General features: G+C 44.3%; 1 protein-coding gene across 10 annotated transcripts in view; it reads right to left on the minus strand.

Moving 5' to 3' along the window:
• The window catches only part of GARNL3 (GTPase activating Rap/RanGAP domain like 3), a 162648-nt gene that overhangs the window by 47452 nt on the left and 94116 nt on the right, over window positions 1–21080 (minus strand). For 5 of the 10 annotated variants that reach the window (XM_081587139.1, XM_081587137.1, XM_081587141.1 and 2 more), the window contains exons 7-12: window positions 17421–17485; window positions 14778–14841; window positions 13777–13803; window positions 5948–6023; window positions 5211–5309; window positions 4040–4143 (exon numbers count right to left, since the gene is read on the minus strand). In XM_081587139.1, coding sequence (XP_081443265.1) covers window positions 4040–4143; window positions 5211–5309; window positions 5948–6023; window positions 13777–13803; window positions 14778–14841; window positions 17421–17485 — 435 coding nt within the window. Of the gene's footprint in view, window positions 1–4039; window positions 4144–5210; window positions 5310–5947; window positions 6048–13776; window positions 13804–14777; window positions 14842–17420; window positions 17486–21080 lie in introns of all 10 variants that reach the window. The other 5 variants (XM_081587143.1, XM_081587138.1, XM_081587145.1 and 2 more) reach the window with 1 other exon arrangement.

Raw genomic sequence — 21080 nt, forward strand, 5'->3', positions numbered from 1 at the left:
AGGAGTATCTGGTGACTCAGGACAGGAAAGGAAGACAATGTGACTGGAAGGGAAGAAACCAGGAGAGCAGTGGGTGAGGGGACCAGAGAGGAACGGAGGTCACTCGGGGCCTTCAGCCACTCTAAGGATCTGGCTTTGACTCTGAAGCAGAAGCCACTAGGGGTCTGGGAAGAGGCTGACGTGTATTTTTAAGGATCGCTTTGGCCTGTGGATTGAGAAACACTCTGTTAAGGCACCAGGGAGGCTGGAGAGGAATTTATTCAGCGTGGCAACCGAAGTGTGACAAAAGCTCAGGTGTCACCTGAAGGTCGAGCCCACAGGACTTCCTAACAAACTGAATATGGGATGAGAGGGAGAGACAGGAATCAAGAATGATTCTAAGGTCATTTTACCCCAGACACTGGAAGAGCAGAAGAGCTATCATCAGAGATAAGAAAGACTTCGGGAGGAAGAGGTCTAGAGGAGAGTAGGGAATTCAGCTTTGGACAGACTGGGTGTGAGATGCTGAGCCCAGGGGAGGGGTCAAGAAGGCTGCATATTTGGTCTGGAGATCTCCCTAGGGCTGGCTGAGGATGTAAGTTTGGGTGTCTCCCGCAGGATGAGATATGAATGGGTGTGTGAGTGTAGAAAGAGAAGAGAAAGGAGCTGAGAACTGAGCCCTGGGGCTGTCACCACACACACCGAGTCCAGGATCTCAGAGCCACCTTGAGGCAGAGCTGGGGCTGGGCCCAGGGCTGACACAGAGCCTGTGCTTTCCTCTGGTCCTGAAAGCTGCTGTTGGGTTCTGGAGCGCTGGGAGACTGGGTGTTAGGGGCGAAGACATCACAGATGTTAGAGAGAAGATAAGTCCCAGAAAGATAAATATCAACACCCTCTCCCTTGTCCCCACTGTGGTTTACTTCGGTGATAGAGGAGAGAGATGAAGGAGTTACTGTAAAACCAAAATCTACCAAATCTTTGCGAAAGTTTGTTTCTTTACATCAGGTTTGGGATGTGGCTCAGACTGTTCCACTAGTGTTTTAGATATTAGGAGATCAAAGAGCCACCAAGATTTTATGAGCCACCAAGATTTTCTGACCATTACCTTAGGCCCCTAAGAGACCATGGCAGGTACAGAGAGAGGCTTGTGGTTACTGGTCCTTCTCTGCACCGAGAAGGTTCACTGTCATTCTGCACTTCTTTGGCTCTCCTCCCCTCTGCTTTATCTTGCTGGTAATAGAGACAAGTTTCATAGTTGTGATTTTCTTCACATCTACTGATGCTGCACAAGTGGAAGGCCCAAGTGCTACCCACAGATCCAGCCAAGACTTTGAGAACACCAGAGTCCATCTGGGAACATTTCAGTGCTCCTGGTGAGCCTGTTTTCTTTTAATATGCTAACAGCCCCTTCAAAAAGATGAGGTTAAAGTCTGGAGTTGGGCAAAGGTTGAACTGCCACATTCATTCCTCCTGTCTCCGGCTAATGCCGTCATTTGTCACAGGACACCGGCAATTTTGGTGAATGTACAGGGACTGAAAAGGCCAGGGTTGGGGGAGGAGGAGGGTTATGAAGTATTTCAGTGGAATTTTTTCCCTATCATTGTTGGAATATAAGAGGTCAACATAATTCATTTTGAGTGGGAGGGTCAGCTTCGTCTCTCTTCTCCATGTGAACCCAGGATCCTAAGAGCTTCAGCTCCTAAGAGGTGGAGCCTGGTAGTGATAATATAGGTCACCTCAGCCACACAAGGGAAGAAGCTTTCAGAAAGGAACTCTTAGACACTTAAGCAAACTTACTGGGCTGAGGCACTTCCTGCTTATGCCTGTCCCTTACCAGTTAGCCTTTAAAATCACAGCAAACTTAAAATCTTCAGAGGGTCTCCATTGCCTGTAAGACAACCCACCAGCTCCTTATTCCATGCCCCAAACCATCAAACAGAACTAGCTCTTCCTGAGCCCACCACCTGCATGTCCCCAAAGTATCGTTATGTCCCATGAGCATAACATCACTTTTTAGCCCAACAATCTGCTTTGTGTCTTTCTCCTACTGGAGTCTTATTGAAATAAGGATTATAAGTGTTTAGAAAAAAGCCCTTTTAGCCCTCACATACTGTCTTTAGGTTCACATTTCTCGCAAATCTTTGCTGAACAACTGTCTATTCATGTTTGTGATATTTACTTACACAGATGCCGTCAACATGTAAAAAAGGGATAAGAATCTAATACAAAGGTAAATGGAATCCCCCAAATCCTTAAAAAACAGCAGCATGTATCTTTGTCATATCTAGATTTCATCAAATGGGCAAGTTTTCTCTTGGAAATGGCTAATCTCTGTAGCGGGTAAAGAGTGTTCTTAGGTTCAGTTCAGTTCAGTTCAGTCGCTCAGTCGTGTCCGACTCTTTGTGACCCCATGAATCGCAGCACACCAGGCCTCCCTGTCCATCACCAACTCCTGGAGTCTACCCAAACCCATGTCCATAGAGTCGGTGATGCCATCCAGCCATCTCACCCTCTGTCATCCCCTTCTCCTCCTGCCCCCAATCCTTCTCAGCATTAGGGTCTTTTCCAATGAGTCAACACTTCGCATGAGGTGGCCAAAGTATTGGAGTTTCAGCTTCAACATCAGTCCTTCCAGTGAACACCCAGGACTGATCTCCTTTAGGATGGACTGCTTGGATCTTCTTGCAGTCCAAGGGACTCTCAAGAGTCTTCTCCAACACCACAGTTCAAAAGCATCAATTCTTCAGCGCTCAGCTTTCTTCACCATCCAACTCTCACATCCATACATGACCACTGGAAAAACCATAGCCTTGACTAGACATTGGCAAAGTAATGTCTCTGCTTTTAAATATGCTATCTAGGTTGGTCATAACTTTACTTCCAAGGAGTAAGCATCTTTTAATTTCATGGCTGCAATCACCATCTGCAGTGATTTTGGAGCCCCCAAAAATAAAGTCTGACACTGTTTCCACTGTTTTCCCATCTATTTGCCATGAAGTGATGGGACCAGATGCCATGATCTTGGTTTTCTGAATGTTGAGCTTTAAGCCGACTTTTTCACTCTCCATTTTCACTTTCATCAAGGGGCTCTTCAGTTCTTCTTCACTTTCTGCTATAAGGGTGGTGTCATCTGCATATCTGAGGTTATTGATATTTCTCCTGGCAATCTTCATTTCAGCTTGTGTTTCTTCCAGCCCAACGTTTCTCATGATGTACTCTGCATATAAGTTAAATAAGCAGGGTGACAATATACAGCCTTGACATACTCTTTTTCCTATTGGAACCAGTCTGTTGTTTCATGTCCAGTTCTAACTGTTGCTTCCTGACCTGCATACAGGTTTCTCAAGAGACAAGTCAGATGGTTGGTATTCCCATCTCTTTCAGAATTTTCCACAGTTTATTGTGATCCCCACAGTCAAAGGCTTTTGCATAGTCAAGAAAGCAGAAATAGATGTTTTTCTGGAACTCTCTTGCTTTTTTGATGATCCAGCAGATGTTGGCAATTTAATCTCTGGTTCCTCTGCCTTTTCTAAAACCAGCTTGGAGATCAGTGGAGAAATAACTTCAGAAAGAATGATGGGATGGAGCCAAAGCAAAAACAATACCCAGCTATGGATGTTCTTAGGTAGTTTTTCCCCAACAGGGCACAGGCCATTGGGGAAATGGTCAGTGTCAACCTCCTGCATTAACCTGAAAAAATGCTTGCAACCATTCTGACAAGACACAGGCACGTGGAGAGAAGTCACAGGATGTGTATATGCAAAACAGTCTGTCAGAGGTCTAGAAAACCACACTCACACACAGGCACACACACACATGGTCACACAGACACACAGGTGAATGATTTTCTGAGCCTTTATCTCCTGAAGGGGCCAGCACCAGTGAGGGTAGTTCTTCCTAAGCCTTGGTGAGACTGCAAGCAAGCAGACTGGAAACAACATCCCCAAACTGGTCCTGAAATTCGGCTCGTATATGAACATCCAGTCTCTGATTCTATGAAGTCAGCAATGCGTTCTCCACACTGAGGTCACCATTGGGTATTTTGCATGTTCACACGTACCTGCTGTTTATTCTCTTTGGAATATGGCAACATGGTGGAAACATGAAACATGATCTCATGCCCTTGGTAGATGGTATAAACAGAATGAATCCCTGTGGTGTCATCTGCAAAATACAATATGCATTTAGTGGACACAGGGAATTCTAAGGCCGTAAGGAAACAGTCTTTATTTGCAGGCCAGAGGAATAGAGCACAGTTAGCACATTCCAAAGATCCTATGATCATCCACCTGAGTGGAGGCAACAGTGCGGATCCCTCTCCAGCTGAGGCAAGGCTACTGCCCACGTGGGGTCCTCTTCATCCCCCTCTACGCTCTCTTGCTGTCTCATTCATGCCTTGCTTAGAGCAGAGGAGATCATGAGAAGTCTGAGCCCCAAGGGACAGCATGTCACAACTCCTTGCCTTCTAGTTACTGCTGGTGTCCAGGCCAAAATGAACACAAGATGACATACAAGTAATTATCATGTCCATAAAACAAAAGGAGCTATATCCCTGGCAGCATTGTATAGTGACTAATAGCATGGAGTTTGGAGTTGGGCAGACTCAGATTGGAGTTCTCATTAGCTATGTTCCTTCTGACACATTACCTCACCTTTCTCTGAGCCTCAGTTTCTTAAAACTTGCAAATAGGGATAAAAGTAGTGTCTAACTCCTAGGGGTGTCTATCAGAGTATCCCAGGAAAGGGAAATGAGGCTTATGGACTCCAGGAGTGACCACAGGCACACAGAGCTTGTTGGGGGTGGGAGGGGGGATGGGGGTGGGAAGCTGGGCTGACCACTGGGGCTGAATACTTTATCCCAGCATCCACCAGTTAAGGTACTCTCAGGGCAGCTCTCACAAACTGTCTGACCTTCCCATATTCAGAATCTGTGAAGTGACTTCAGGGTGGGCTGGTGGAGAGATGAGGCCCCCAGAGGCTCAGGGTACCCGATTTGAAGTTTATCAAATTTAGGTCTGTGAGACTCACGTCACCTGCCTGGCTTACCTCAAGGACTGGCTGTGAAGAGCAGATAAAATGACAGAAGTACAAGCACAAGAAAAAAACCCAGAAATGCTGTACAGTTATAAGACAGCATACTCCACCCTGGGTATAAATTCAAATTCAGATGAGGGTGGCAGACAAAACTTCTACAAAACACAGCAGAATGGAGGAGGAGGAGGCAAGCTTACTTTTGGTGTCCAGACCACCACGGTAGCCCGTCCAGCCCTTGAGAGTGATGGTGTCACCCAGCAGATTTAAAAATTTTTGAAAAGCGTCACTTCCGATTTCTGTAAGAAGAGGTCAAGTGTGAACAAAGTGCAGTGTCCACAAGGTCCTAGTTTCTCACTATGTACTGAAATCCTTTGAAGATTAACTAGGCTCCACGGACATTCCCTCTTCTGGAGACTGTGCAGGAGGCCCACAGTTCCCAGAATCTGAGGAAAGGAAAAACTACAGAGTCAGTCTAAGCAACCTGAGTCCTGCCAGGCTGGAGTCTCAAGGATCTAGTAATGCAGAAGGATAACATCATTACTACTCCTGTTAATAAGGAACAGGTCTTTAATACAAAAGTGCTAAATAACAGGAAAAGAGGGCCATTTTCTAATTCTCTTAAGCATAAAAATCCCAGAGAAAAATCTCCCTGTTGCTCCTGAGATAACAGATCCCCATGTAATTTTCCAGTTACACTGAATCCCCCATGCCAGTGCCTGGCACAGGTTCAGTGACCAATGAATATTTGTCAAATGAATGAAACTGGGCAAACATGTGCCCTGCCAAATTTACCCTGAAAATTTACCCTGCAACTTCATAAAAACTACTGGTTGTTTCTTTGCTTAAAAGACTCAGCAGGTAAGATGAGTTGGAATTGTCTAAATTGCAATGAGGCGGGGCACGGTTTCTGTTAGAAAAAGGGGGAGACACTCACCATTGCTGAACATGTCATCATCTGTGAGCTGGCCATCTTTGGCAAAAAGAACCCCAAACTTGAAATTCACAGAGCCCTTACAATGAGACAACAAAAGGCACTGGATTTAATTTTCTCATCAAAGCAGACATAGTTATGAGATGTGCTGGTCATTATTTAGGGACCCTACAGTGACCTCAATGGCTACTTGCTAGATTACTTCCTCCCCTCCACCTCAATTTTGACTCATATTAACAACAATTATTTGTTGATTTTTGTAGATTTTTATAGCTTAAGGAGGAAACCCTGTATTCTTCTGTGAGTTCACAGGAAATTTCATTATCAATGGAGCCTGCAGGATGCCAGGTCCATTCTGCAGCAAAACAGTGCTCAAAGTAAACAGATCCCATGAGTTCACAGGACTGGCACCATGCTCTGATCAGCCCAGCAGTGGCAGTTTGGAACCCAGCTAGCAGAGAGCTCAGGGTGATTCAAAATTTAACCCAACAGTCTGAGGCTAAAAACTCGTGGACTCTTTTAGAAATAGAAATGGAAATGGAAGACAATGTAGTCTAAAAGCTCATTTGCCCCAGTTCCTGAAGCTATTTAATCTCAAGAAGTCACAAAACAGATGTAGGGAGAAAAAGGCAATCAAGAAGTAGCCAGTACAAATGTTCAGTCTACAATCCTCAACATTAAATGTAGGATTAAAATCAGATCCTGTGGGAGTGATAAATACCAAATGCAAGATACCAGCTTCTACAGGGAAGAGAGAATAGGATCGGGGAGCTCAATTGTATTTATTTATTTTTTGGCTACGCCATTTGCCTTGCATAATTTTTCCTGACCCAGAACTGAACCTGGGTCACCACAGTGAAAGCCCGGAATCCTAACCACTAGGCCACCAGGGAAGTACTGCAATTGTGTTTTTCATATAATTTTTTCTTAAACTGAGTAATAGTTTCGTAGGTCTTCATTATATTATAGTCTATGCTTTTTTGTGTGCCTGAAGTATTGCATAATTAAAACAAAAATCTGAAGTTGGAAAAGATCAACTTTTGCAAGGCTGTCTGATGGGGGGATTCTCAGTTGCCAGTTACGGAGCCAACAAAGAACAAAGGCGGGTGAAATATTGCTGGCCATATTGGGAAAAAGGCAATCCTTCGATGCCTCTGCCATTTGACCTCACAGAGACTGTTGCTGAACTCAGAGGTCTGCTTCTGGAAAATAGGCCCTAGAGAAACAGCACAATTCTTAGGTGGAGGAGGAAAGGGTATTTTTGATTCCTCTTCTCCAACCTATCACGGGCTTAGGCAAGGGCAGTATAGGTAGACTTGGCCTTGGGAATGTGGAAACTATTGAGATTGTAGAAAAACTAGCCGTGTTCATTGTTTCCAGTTGGAAACAGATAGAGAGTGGAATCCATTAAGATTAAAATGCTTAAAAATGACACAGTATTATAGTGATTTGGTATTAAAAGAAAATTAATATCCAAAAATTAATAACCCTATCCTCCAAAAAAGAAATTATACCCCACTTGGATTTTTAACAAGCCATTTCACTCCTGAGGCCTGGGAAGAGATCAGGGTGAGCCCAGCCTTTGGCAGAACCTAACATACTTTTCTCCTTCCCAAGCCTTTGCAGGGGATCTCTCAAGTCATCTAGGGGAAGACCAAATTTAGAGACGTTTAGCCCATTTCTCCATCAGAGTGTTCCCCTGGAGAAGGAAATAGCAACCTACTCCAGTGTCCTTGCCTGGAAAATCTCATGGACAGAGGAGCGAGGTGGGCTAAAGTTCATGGAATTGCAAAGAGTCGACACAACTTAGTGACTAAACAACAACAAAGTATTGCCAATGGGTCAGAGGTGGGGGGATCAAGGTGGAGCACAGAATTCAGGATGGCTGGTCTCGGAGAATTAAAACTCTGAAAAGCCAAGGGGCTAAGGCTGTACTTATAAACATTCTTCTGTCCCCAGTACATCTGAAGGACAGATGCATACCCATCAGTAGTAATAATTTTCTATCTAGTGGTTTTCTCTGTAGAGTGAGGAAGAGGGAGGTAGCTTTCAGGATGGTGCCTCCACCCAGGGCTCTTGCCCACTATGCGGGTCTCAGCTCACATGTCAATCCAGAGAGGCCTTCCTGATCTCCCAACATGGTCACCCTCCCTGCACTGTCATTCTCCTTCATGGCACCTTGTTTATCTTCTTAATAGATCTATTCACACTCTGTAATTCTTTTTACTGAACTTGCATATTTGTCTGTTTCTACCACTAGAACTTGGGCTTCTCTGGAGGCTCAGTGGTAAAGAATCTGCCTGCAGTGCTAGAGGCGAAGAAGACCTGGGTTCGATCCCTTGGTCAGGAAGATCCCCTAGAGTGGGGCATGGCAACCCACTCCAGTATTCTTGCCTGGAGAATCCCATGGACAGAGAAGCCTGGCAGTCTAAGCCTGGCAGTTGCAAAGAGTCGGATGTGACTGAAGCGACTGAGCATGCACACACCACTAGAACTTAAGTCCCATGAAGGAGGGATGGTACATATCTTATTCTCTGTGGAATCTCCAGGGCCCACCACTGTGCTGGGTATTTTGGAGAGGGTTAATAAATATTCATGGAACAACTGTGTGTGTAATAAATGAGAAAAGAAACACAAGTGGTCAGATGCAACTTATTTTTCACAAGTTGCCTCCAAATGGTCACCTCTTCCGCATAAACCTGTTTTTGGTAAATGTCTTGGGATTTTGTCAAGGATCTCTGTCACTTTGGGGTTCTTCTTCTTCTTTTTTTTTTTTTTTTTGTAGCTCTTCTTTCTTTTTTTTTGGGAATGATGATAGCAATCATGTGTCTCCATGACTCTGGCACCTTTTCCATTCTCAGTGGTCCCTTAACAAGCACCTACAGTGGTTTGGGATCTGACAGATAACCTTCTTAGAATAATAGCACAGGGATTAAAGTAATGGTTCTCAAACTTGAATGGGCATCAGTATCAGCTGGAAGGCTTGTTAAAGATTGCTGGCCCTATCCCCAGGGCCTCCAATCCCACAGGTCTGGGGTGGGGTCCAAGAATCTGTATTTCCGACAAGTCCACAGGTGATGCTGACGCTTCTGGCCCAGGGACTCCTGTCTGAGAATCACTGGACTGGAGGAAGCAAGCAGCAGAAGTCAGGAGGCTCAGGGTCATGTCCAGCTTGGCTGACAGCTAGCTAGCCAAGGGCAAAAGTACTGGGCCAATGACTGAAACGATGAGCCGTGAACTAACAGCCCTATGCTCCACTGAATCCACGCTTTCATTTTACAGACAGGACAACTGAAGCCCAGGAAGACGAGATGTGCCCAAGCCTGGGACTAAGTGGATGGCAGGACTGGAGCTGGAAGTCGGGGCTCCTGACTTGCGATGCAGTGCTCTTTTCAACACAGGGCCAGTCTTCTCAGGATGGTTTTGAGTTGAGTGAAGCTGAGAGTTACAAGCAGAAATAGGGCCCATTGCTGCCTGATCACTGGCTGAAGCTTTGGAAAGTTTTTCTGGGACTGTTCTGTCATTGGCACCAGCACCCCTGTCGAGAGGACCCTCCCCCCTTCAAGTTCACTTCAGTTCAGTTCAGTTCAGTCACTCAGTTGTGTCCGACTCTTTGAGACACCATGGACTGCAGCACGCCAGGCCTCTCTGTCCATCACCAACTCCTGGAGTTTAAACTCATGTCCATTGAGTCGGTGATGCCATCCAACCATCTCATCCTCTGTCATCCCCTTCTCCTCCCGCCTTCAATCTTTTCCAGTGAGTCAATTCTTTGCATCAGGTGGCCAAAGTATTGGAGTTTCAGCTTCGGTATCACTTCAGCCTCCACTTCAGGTGGAGGCTCCCAAAAGACTGATGTTGCAAGGCCTTGGTAAGTACTTGAAATTACAGAGTCTCATTTAGGTAATTTTGTTTCCAGGGCTTCCCAAATGATGTCAATGACTAAGAGGGTTGTCTCCTATCTCCAGAAATCAAGGTATCGCTGAACAGAATGCACTGTATTTCTGGAGGAGATAGCTTTTATGAGGGGCTATTTGAGGAGAGCATCACTTGACCTGGGGCTACCTGACCATCACGGGTCATATTTTAACAGCATTGAACCTGCTGTCATCAGTGCTTCATGAGGCTGGCTGCTACTTGCAGCAGGGGGCCTTGAGGGATGGCTGGGAGTGCGAAGTCTCAAGACCATACCTGGGCCCCTGGAGGGAGGTGACTGGTGGAGGGAATCATGGGAACTGGTTTTCTCGGGACTTCAGTCCTGCTCAGACCCTCACTATAGAGATAAGGTCATATTTGTAATTCCTACTTGTATGGGACTTCACATTTTTAAGTTCCAAATTTTATGAGACAAAACTCAACATGATTATAACCAACGTAGAGTCACATTTTTGAGAATTAATAGTATGCTAGGAATTACATTTCTTCTGAGGAAAGTGAAGTGTGAGGGGTAACAGTAAAGGGGGAGATGGGGATGACAGAGGATGAGATGGTTGGATGGCATCACCGACTCAATGGACGTGAGTTTGAGCAAGCTCTGAGAGTTGGTGAAGGACAGGGAAACCTGGTGTGGTGCAGTCCATAGGGTCACAAAGAGTTGGACATGACTGAGTGACTGAACAACAAGCCCCACTGATTCCAAAAGAATCTTTTGGAATCAAGATATGATGTCCTAATTCAGAACTGGATACCCCCAGTTCCTCGTTACTCTTATCTGGACAATGCCTCCCTTTTTCTGTGTTTCACACGTTCCTACACATCTGTCACCCCCTCCATGCGTGTTTGCCTGGGACACCATGTTCTCGGGGGGTTCTCTACACAATGGACTAATAAAACTTGGATTTCAGGACACCAACAACACTTTACCAAATAACTAACCTTTCAGAAACACCACTAGTATTGTTTATTTTTTCCCTGCTCATCTTTGCAGCTGATTGTCACTATAATTGGGAGGAACTCGGATAAATTCAAGAAGCGAGTGGGATTAAAGAAGAGTGCTTTGGCCACACAGCTCTCAGGGAGGCTGTGAAGGATGCTGATCACTGGTCACACCTCTTCAAGTACATTATAATGAGTGCCCTTGTTGCTGCTACCAAATATCCCCTTAGTAAGGAAAAAAAATAGAGAAATAAAGAGATGAGCTACTCCTTTTTCAAAATTTGGGAGATCCAAAGACAAGTACGAGAGAATACACCAAACAGCAAACAAGGGTTCTTCAAGAGAGGGTAGGAAGTGGTGAAGTGGGGGAGCTTTCGTGTTTCCCATTGACGTCTGTGTGTGCTTAGTTGCTCAGTTGTGTCTGACTCTTTGTGATCCTATGGACTGTAGCCTGCCAGGCTCCTCTGTTCATGGAATTCCCCCGGCAAGAACACTGGAGTGGGTAACCATTCCCTTCTCCAGGGGATCTTTCCAATCCAAGATCGAACCCAGTTCTCTTGCATTGCAGGCAGATTCTTTACCATCTGAGCCACCAGAGAAGCTCCTTCCTGTTTTCCACTGATACATTTCTGTATTGTTTGTCACAAAGGGCTGGTGCATGTACTGAGTGGGTGTGCAATAAATATTTATGAATTAGTAATTTTGAGACATAAAAACTATACATGCATGCGTGCTAAGTTGCTTCAGTCGTGTCCAATTCTTTGTGACTCTACGGGCTGTAGCCCTCCAGGTTCCTCTGTCCATGGGATTCTCCAGGCAAGAATACTGGAGTGGGTGGCCATGCTCTCCTCCAGGGGATCTTCCCGACCCAGGGATCAAACCCACATCACCAACGGCTCCTGCACTGCAAGCAGATTCTTTACTGTTGAGACATGAGGGAAGCCTAAAACCTATACATAGTATAACCGTAATCTTATATCTTTTGTTCATTTCTGCATTTTTCAAATGTTTACCAGAATGTGTATGACTTTTATCTTTTGCCTTTTACAAGTTACACATGGAGTTCACAGATTCTTCAGCAACAAGCATGATTGTATATGGATAATATGTAGATTACAACGCAGATGTCTCCTTTTGCCCATTCTCTGCCACATCCCACCCGACACTTCCACTAACCTGCCCTGGGCAACTCCTGCCAGCCATCTGAGGGGCAGCCTCTCAGCCTCCTTCCTCGACTTTACATTGCCATGTTCAGGAGTCAGCTGAGATGTTGCTGCCTCAGAGAAAACTTCTCTGTTTGGCCTTTGGGTAAAATCTACTCGTTATGCCATGTTACTACCTTGTTTACTTTCCTCAAAGCTTTTGGAGTTGTCGGTAGGGCTGTGTTTATGTTTGTTTGCTTCCTTGCTTAGTTTGTCTCAGCCCAGCAGATTGTAGCTCCATGAAGAAGGGACCTTGCCTTGTTCATCAATGTATTCCCAATGCCTCAAATAGTACACGGTACACCCATAGTCAGAGGTCATTAAACATTTGTTGAATCAAGGAATGAATGAATATACATAGAAATCTTTGCCTATAGAAACAACTAGGCTTATACTGTATTGCCCCACAAATTGCTTTTTCCTCAGTAGGTACTATGTTGTGGAAATCTTTCCATGCCAGTAAATAAAGATCTACCTCATTCCTTTTAATGGCATCATATGGTTTCATAATTCATTCAATCAATGAATAATTCACATATTCAACCAGAAAATATGTACTCTGGGTCCTCTATATGTACTATTCTAGGCTCTGAGGATACAGCAGTGAAGAAAAATGGAAGAAGTCCCTGTTCTAGTGGAGGCAGCAGATAAAAAACTGAATAGATGAAATCCATGTGTTAAGAAGATCAACAAAGCAGTGTAGAAGGGCAGTGGGTGAGAGATATTTTAGGTAAGGGACTGGGGAAGTCCTCCCTGAGCAGAGATATCAATCGAGAGAGTGTGTGACTTGGGAGACATCTGGGACGAGCATCCCTGTGGTGGGAGCAGCAGGCTTCCTGAGGACGCGGAAGCAGGAGGTCCGTGGCTAGTGTGGAGCAGAGGATGGAGCAGAGGACGGCCTTATTACACAGCCCCTAGCAGGCTGCAGTGAGGACCGTGGGCTTCACTCTGAGTGGGATGGGAAGCCATTGAGTTCTGAGCAAAGGGAGGAGATGGCTTGCCATGTTTGGATGCTCTATGAAAACCAGAAGAGAGGGCAAGAGAGGAAGCAGGCAGAAGAGCAGGAGGCTCTGCAGAGCCAGGCAGGAGATGGTGGGGCTGGTGTCGATGGACTAGAGTGGTGGTGGTGGAAGCACTGAGAAGCATGTGAGTCAGGGCTATGTTTTGAAAAGTGTCATCAGAATGTGCCAATGGATTAGATGGGGTGTGAGAGACGGGAGGTATTAAGGATGTTTCCAAGTCTGGCCTCAGCGACTGGACAGGTGATACCATCGTTTCCCAACAGGAACAGTGTACACACACTCTCATTGAGTAAATACTCAACTGTTGAGTGACAGTATTTCAGATATTTCTCTACCTTAGTCATACACTTGTAAAACCTAACATATTCTTTTTTAAGTGGGACAACAGGGAATGGAAACATGCATAAAATACGGCATTCTGAATGTGCCAACAAAGTACCTTAGCTTTAATTGAATGAAAATGAAAACCTCATTCCTCACCCTGATCATGGGATTAAAATTTGAATGATTCCGAGCAGATTTAAGCAGCTTGATTGTTTCTCTATCTTTATGGCTAGCTGCACAGAAAATTCTGAAATATACTGGAGAAAATACATCAGTCAAGTCTTTCAGTGATAAGAGACTCGCTGTGCAATCCATGGAGAGGTGTGCCTGGGAGAAAAGGCCATGTTCCTGGTGAAGGGGAAGCTCATTGACGAACATCAAGGACCCAGCACATCGCGACACTACTTACCTCTTGTTCTTCAAGGACCAGCAAGTCCTGTCAAATGAAGTTCAAAAAGTTAAGTCCAGAATCAATGGTGATCATTTTATGTTGACTTTCTGTGAAAGCCAAGCTTCATCTACCGTCATTGACATCACTTTTATCCACCTCAAAATATTCCATTTTTAAGCTAAATTTTACTTTTACTGTGTACTTTTTGGATCCACTGATTTTTCAGAACTCTTTTCCCTATGCTGGAAGCTTATTGCTCAAGCTTTCTAAGGGAAACCTACAGACACCTGATCACAGCAGGGGAACTACTGCTGGTAAGTTTTACACACATGCATGCACACACACACACACACGGACACACGCAGAGGATGGAAGGGAAGCTCATGAGTGAAAGAGAGTGTGACAGTGTCTTTGGTGAAAATAGGCATAGAGGTATGACATAAATAGGCAGAAGGTTGCTATAACTCATTTTCAGATATTCCTCTGCGGGATGATTCTACTGGCTGCCCGCTGCCTCCTGGACATAACCCAGCCAGGCTGCCTCTCCAACCTCTTCCCATGTCACCCTGCCTGGCATGCCAGCTCCTTGAAGCTCAGCTCTGACACACAGCTGTCACACTGTTAGTGATGGCTGCATTTATAAGTTTCAAGGGGAGAACTTAAAGCGAAATTGATTGCAACTGCAAGACAAAAGTCTAGTTGCCATTTTTCTGATGGACCATTACCTTGATTATGACTCTAAACATTTTTCTCCCAAGACAGGCTGATTTCCTTTAACAGTAAGTCCTAGGAAAATAAGACAGTTTTCTGGACACCTGCTATCCTCTGAATTTTTGAAAATGGCAGACTCCCAGCCTCCATCTTAGTCAGTTCCCATCAGACTCTCAGGTGGGAAGTTCTTCATGATGAGAACCACTGGTGATTCTGGTTGGGATCCCAGGCTAAGAATCACTGATAATTTGCCAGTTCTAACACTGTGACCACATTATACAATTATGAAGCACAAAGTTCTGGGTTACCTTTTGTATCTCAGGGTGAAAAATTTCCCTGGGGCCTTTCTCGAATTTGTCCAGATTCATGGCACTGAAATAGAATGGACAGAGTGAGCCACAATGTGGTGGAAACTTAAATAATGTGGAGCCAGTCTTAGGTCCTCAGAAAAGCTAAGTATTATACCCTAGAAGATCATAGCTGGATTCCTAGAGGGGCCAAAGGAGGTAGGAGCCAACAAGGAGCGATCAGTGAAGGAACATACCTGAGTAACCAACCTTGGAGGCTGCCCCTGAGCACACTCACAGAGAGAAGGCAGGAGTGAGGAGCACCTGCTCTAGGCAACTTGGCTAACCTCCATGATTCTTACTTTTATTTACCAAAAAAGAGATTCACTGACATTTACATAGTAATGAATGATAAGATGAAATGTAATTAAGGTGACCTGACATGTCTTTCTTCCTTTGGTAATTTCTCTCTCACTAAGGGCAAAAGGTTGTTCTTAACAAGATTATTCTTTTACGGTTTGCTTTGACCAAGCAACTTGAATTTCCTTGAGCTAAGTTCCTCTAGGACAAAACAAGGTAATTGAACAAAATGATCTCTAAGACCTCTTCAGCAAGAATCCTCATATCTGTAAATGAAAGGTAAAGATAATAGCTATATTCACAGAGTATTTACTATATGCCAGGCACCCTGCTAAATACTTCACGTGGATTATTTCATTCAAGCTCTATGAGGCAAGTGCTATTTTATCCTCACATTAAGGATGAGGAAATTGAGGCTCAGAAGTTAAAGAACTAGTTAAGGATAACAAAGCTGTTAAGTCATGAAGCCAAGATTTGAACTCAGCTTATCTGGCCCAATAGTATGTATATTTTAACTTTTAAGTTTTCGAGTTGATGATTATAACAGAGAAAATCTTTTCTTCCATTAGCAGCAACTGTAGAAATTTTAATCTTTGCAACTTTAAAATACTTTCTTGCTGCAGCTTGCTCTGGCTATGAGTGGTGGGCCAAAAAGGGAAGGTCTACTCAGATAACTAAATGATATTAAAATTCATTGAAATCCCCGGTCTTTAAACATACAGAAGAAAGGAGCTGGAGAAACATCATTTTAGAAGAAGAAAATACAAGGATTTACAGAAATTTAGGCCAATATAATTCGAAGTATGACTCTTAAAGTTCAGATTTAGAAGCAGCAAGATACTTCAATGCTCAACAAAAAGGTTAACCTCTCCATGGATGCATTCTTAGCTTGGGCTTCAGACTGGCCAGGAGAAAAACCAGGGGACCTACAGCAGAGGGGAGAAGGTCTGCAATTCAAAGACAAAATCAAGCCTGAAAACAAGATACAAAATGTTTTACGTCTTAATCTCAGGAGCCTTTCATCAGCCAATTGCAATCACTAATGGACAGTCAGGTTCATCACTGTAAGAGACATGCTGTCAAGTAATAGTAATAGGTGGGAACATGGAAAATACCATCTCTGACCACCACCTGGTTGCAGATGAATAGAGACTAAACTAACAGGCCACCGGGATAAGCTCTCAGAGTCACACAGGACTAGTGTGTGACATTAGTGGTTGACAGCCCAAGCCCTGAAGTCACACGGATCTAGGTTTAAATCCCAGCACTGTGGTTTACCAGCTGTGAGATCTCTGTCAAATCCCTTCACCTCTCTGAAGCTCCAATTCCTCCTATGTAGAGTAGTGGTAATAGGTGGTAATAACAGAGCTACTTTATGGAGCTGCAGTCCATGGGGTCGCGAAGAGTCAGACACGACTGAGTAACTTCACTGTCACTTTCTTGCACTGGAGAAGGAAATGGCACCCACTCCAGTGTTCTTGCCTGGAGAATCCCAGGGACAGCAGAGCCGGGTGGGCTGCCGTCTATGGGGTTGCAGAGAGTCAGACACGACTGAAGTGACTTAGCAGCAGCAGCAGCATGGAGCTGGCTTAAAGATTTCCTAAGAGAATGCTTGCAAAACATTCGGCACAGTACCTGACAAACAGAAGCTACTGTTACTGTAACATCTTAGCTGGTGACAAAGCACCAGGCTGACCTGAGTGGCCACATTGCCAAGGGGAGGCTGACACCCGACATGGGGGAAAGAACAGAGGGAATCGGAAAGGTGGGGGCACGAGAAGCAGCTGAGTGCCGAGCAGTGAGCAGTTCCTTCCGTTCATTTAGCTTTCTGTTTAGTGAAGAAAAAGCACGTTCTTCTCTGAGAAGCATTTGCTGACATCTGAGTTTCTATTTCCAACAAGAAAAATGAAAGGAAAAAATATTTCTTGATTTTCTTTACAAAATCAAAGTATTTGCACACGTGCAGGAAAGAAGTGGGCAGCATATGCAGGACAGATATGCTTGACAGCAAATTTCAGAACCAGCCAGACCTGGACTTGAGCCTCAGTTCCACTACACACCAGCTGTGTGATCTTGGCTTTGTCCTCCTAGGTCTCCATTTCCTCATCTATAAAATGGGATAATAGTACTACCTGCCCTGCAGGGTTACTGTGACTATTGAATTAGGTCATGTGTGCCAAGTGCTTACAAAATGTCTAGTATATAGCCAAGGCCCAGGGAAATAGCAAGCTGATATCAGAATGCTCGTAAGATAAAACCCATTTATGAGTGCCTGCTGTTGGGTTTCTGCTCACACGTACTCACCTTAAGATGGACTTCACAGAAAGTGTTTTCGTGGGGCTGTAGGGAAGGCATATTTTCTGAGTACCCTAGAAAGTCAAAACAGCAAACCAGTGAGAAGCTTGGCAATTTCCATCCCTGGAAGAGTCTTACCTTGTCACATAAAAGAAACCCATGTCTAGTCTTGTTCATGTTTCTTCAAGCAGCACATATATGAATAAATGTATCCGACGTTGGAAAAATTCTTAATCAGGCTCAACAGCAACAGCACAGGCTCAACAACACCCCCTACCCTTCCAACCCCTAGGCATTTACGCTTTAAGCATCTGGACTGCTGGTCTCAGGTGTCTCTGGCATTGTGATGAGCAGATGAGCTGCCTAATCCAGAGAAGGGATTTGGTCTCTGAGCCAAGAACTGGATCAGCCTCAAAGATCAGAACAAGAAAACAGTCTCTATGTGTTCAATAAGACCCAAATATGATTCCTCCAGGTCAAAAACTTTTCAAACTAGAGATCACCTGGCTCTTTCTGAGTTTTCATAATGGGTACTTTGATATTTTTCTGTGTTTACTTATTTAAAGTCTGTTTCTTCCTCTCTGAATGAGTACCCACTGTGACTATCTCAGAGAAAGTGCTCAGTCAATACTGGCTGAAGGAAGGCTTGCCTGAACAGCTCAGTCCCATGTCTAAGTACCCAGGACAGACGAGGCTAGCCTCTTTATAATCTCTCAAAAGTGGCGGCTGCAAGGCGCTGGAGTGGCAAGCGACTGAAAGGAGATACCCCACGACCAAGGTCAGGAGTGGCGGCCGAGAGGAGATACCCCACATCCAAGGTCAGGAGCAGCAGCTGAGCTTTGCTGGGGCAGCCGTGAAGAGATACCCCACATCCAAGGTGAGAGAAACCCCAGTAAGACAGCAGGCACTGAGAGAGGGCATCAGAGGGCAGACAGACTGAAACCACAATCACAGACAACTAGCCAATCTGATCACATGGACCGCAGCCTTGTCTAACTCAATGAAACTAAGCCATGCCATGTAGGGCCACCCAAGATGAATGGTCATGGTGAAGAGTTCTGACAAAATGTGGTCCACTGGAGAAGGGAATGGCAAACCACTTCAGTATTCTTGCCTTGAGAACCCCATGAACAGTATGAAAAGGCAAAAATATAGGACACTGAAAGATGAACTCCCCAGGTTGGTAGGTGCCCAATATGCTACTGGACATCAGTGGAGAAATAGAAATAACTCCAGAAAGAATGAAGGGATGGAGCCAAAGCAAAAACAACACCCGGTTGTGGATGTTACTGGTGACAGAACAAAGGTCCGATGCTGTAAAGAGCAATATTGCATAGGAACCTGGAATGTTAGGTCCATGAATCAAGGCAAATTGGGAGTGGTCAAACAGGAGATGGCAAAAGTGAATGTTGACATTCTAGGAATCAACAAACTAAAATGTACTGGAATGGGTGAATTTAACTCAGATGACCATTATATCTACTACTGTGGGCAGGAATCCCTTAGAAGAAATGGAGTAGCCATCATAGTCAACAAAAGAGTCCAAAATGCAGTACTTGGATGCAATCTCAAAAATGACAGAATGATCTCTGTTCGTTTCCAAGGCAAACCATTCAATATCATGGTAATCCAAGTCTATGCCCTGACCAGTAATGCTGAAGAAGCTGAAGTTGAATGGTTCTTTGAAGACCTACAAGACCTTTTAGAACTAACACACACAAAAGATGTCCTTTTCATTGTAGGGGACTGGAATGCAAAAGTAGGAAGTCAAGAAACACCTGGAGTAACAGGCAAATTTGGCCTTCGAGTACAGAATGAAGCAGGGCAAAGGCTAATAGAGTTTTGCCAAGAGAAGGCACTGGTCATAGCAAACACCCTCTTCCAACAACACAAGAGAAGACTCTACACATGGACATCACCAGATGGCCAACACCGAAATCAGATTGATTATATTCTTTGCAACCAAAGATGGATGAAGCTCTATACAGTCATCAAAAACAAGACCAGGAGCTGACTGTGGCTCAGATCATGAACTCCTTATTGTCAAATTCAGACTTAAATTGAAGAAAGCAGGGAAACCCATTAGACCATTAAGGTATGACCTAAATCAAATCCCTTATGATTATACAGTGGAAGTGACAAATAGATTTAAGGGAATAGATCTGATAGACAGAGTGCCTAATGAACTATGGATAGAGATTTGTGATATTATACAAGAGACAGGGAGCAAGACCATCGCAAGAAAAAGAAGTGCAAAAAAGCAAAATGGCTGTCTGAGGAGGCCTTACAAATAGCAGTGAAAAGAAGAGAAGCGAAAAGCAAAGGAGAAAAGGAAAGATATACCCATTTGAATGCAGAGTTCCAAAGAATAGCAAGGAGAGATAAGAAAGCCTTCCTTAGCAATCAGTGCAAAGAAATAGAGGAAAACAATAGAATGGGAAAGACTAGAGATCTCTTCAAGAAAATTAGAGATACCAAGGGAACATTTCATGCAAAGATGGGCTCAATAAAGGACAGAAATGGCATGGATGTAACAGAAGCAGAAGATATTAAGAAGAGGTGGCAAGAATACACAGGAGAACTGTACAAAAAATATCTTCATGACCCAGATAATCATGATGGTGTGATCACTCACCTAGAGCCAGACATCCTAGAATGCGAAGTCAAGTGGGCCTTAGGAAGCACCACTACAAACAAAGCTAGTGGAGGTGATGGAATTCCAGTTGAGCTATTTCAAATCCTCAAAGGTGATGCTGTGAAAGTGCTGCACTCAATATGCCAGCAAATCTGGAAAACTCAGCAGTGGCCACAGGACTAGAAAAGATCAGTTTTCATTCCAATCCCAAAGAAAGGCAATGCCAAAGAATGCTCAAACTACCGCACAATTGCACTCATCTCACACGCTAGCAAAGTAATACTCAAAATTCTCCAAGCCAGGCTTCAGCAATATGTGAACCTTGAACTTCCAGATGTTCAAGCTGGATTTAGAAAAGGCAGAGGAACTAGAGATCAAATTGCCAACATCCACTGGATCATCGAAAAAGCAACAGAGTTCCAGAAAATCATCTATTTCTGTTTTATTTATTTATGCCAAAGCCTTTGACTGTGTGGATCACAATAAACTGTGGAAAATTCTGAAAGAGATGGAAATACCAGACCACCTGATCTTCCTCTTGAGAAATCTGTATGCAGGTCAGGAAGCAACAGTTAGAACTGGACATGGAACAACAGACTGGTTCCAAATAGGAAAAGGAGTACATCAAGGCTGTATATTGTCACCCTGCTTATTTAACTTATATGCAGAGTACATCATGAGAAACGCTGGGCTGGAGGAAGCACAAGCTGGAATCAAGATTGCCGGGAGAAATATCAATAACCTCAGATATGCAGATGACACCACTGTTATGGCAGAAAGTGAAGAAGAACTAAGGAGCCTCTTGATGAAAGTGAAAGTGGAGAGTGAAAAAGTTGGCTTAAAGCTCAACATTCAGAAAACTAAGATCATGGCATCCAATCCCATCACTTCATGGCAAATAGATGGGGAAACAGTGGAAACAGTGTCAGACTTTATTTTTGGGGGCTCCAAAATCACTGCAGATAGTGATTGCAGCCATGAAATGGAAAGACGCTTACCCCTTGGAAGGAAAGTTATGACCTGATAGCATAGTG

This window comes from Giraffa tippelskirchi, chromosome 4 (genome assembly GCF_054371585.1).
Source record: "Giraffa tippelskirchi isolate mGirTip1 chromosome 4, T2T-mGirTip1v1.2.pri, whole genome shotgun sequence".
NCBI classification, from domain to species: Eukaryota; Metazoa; Chordata; class Mammalia; order Artiodactyla; family Giraffidae; genus Giraffa; species Giraffa tippelskirchi.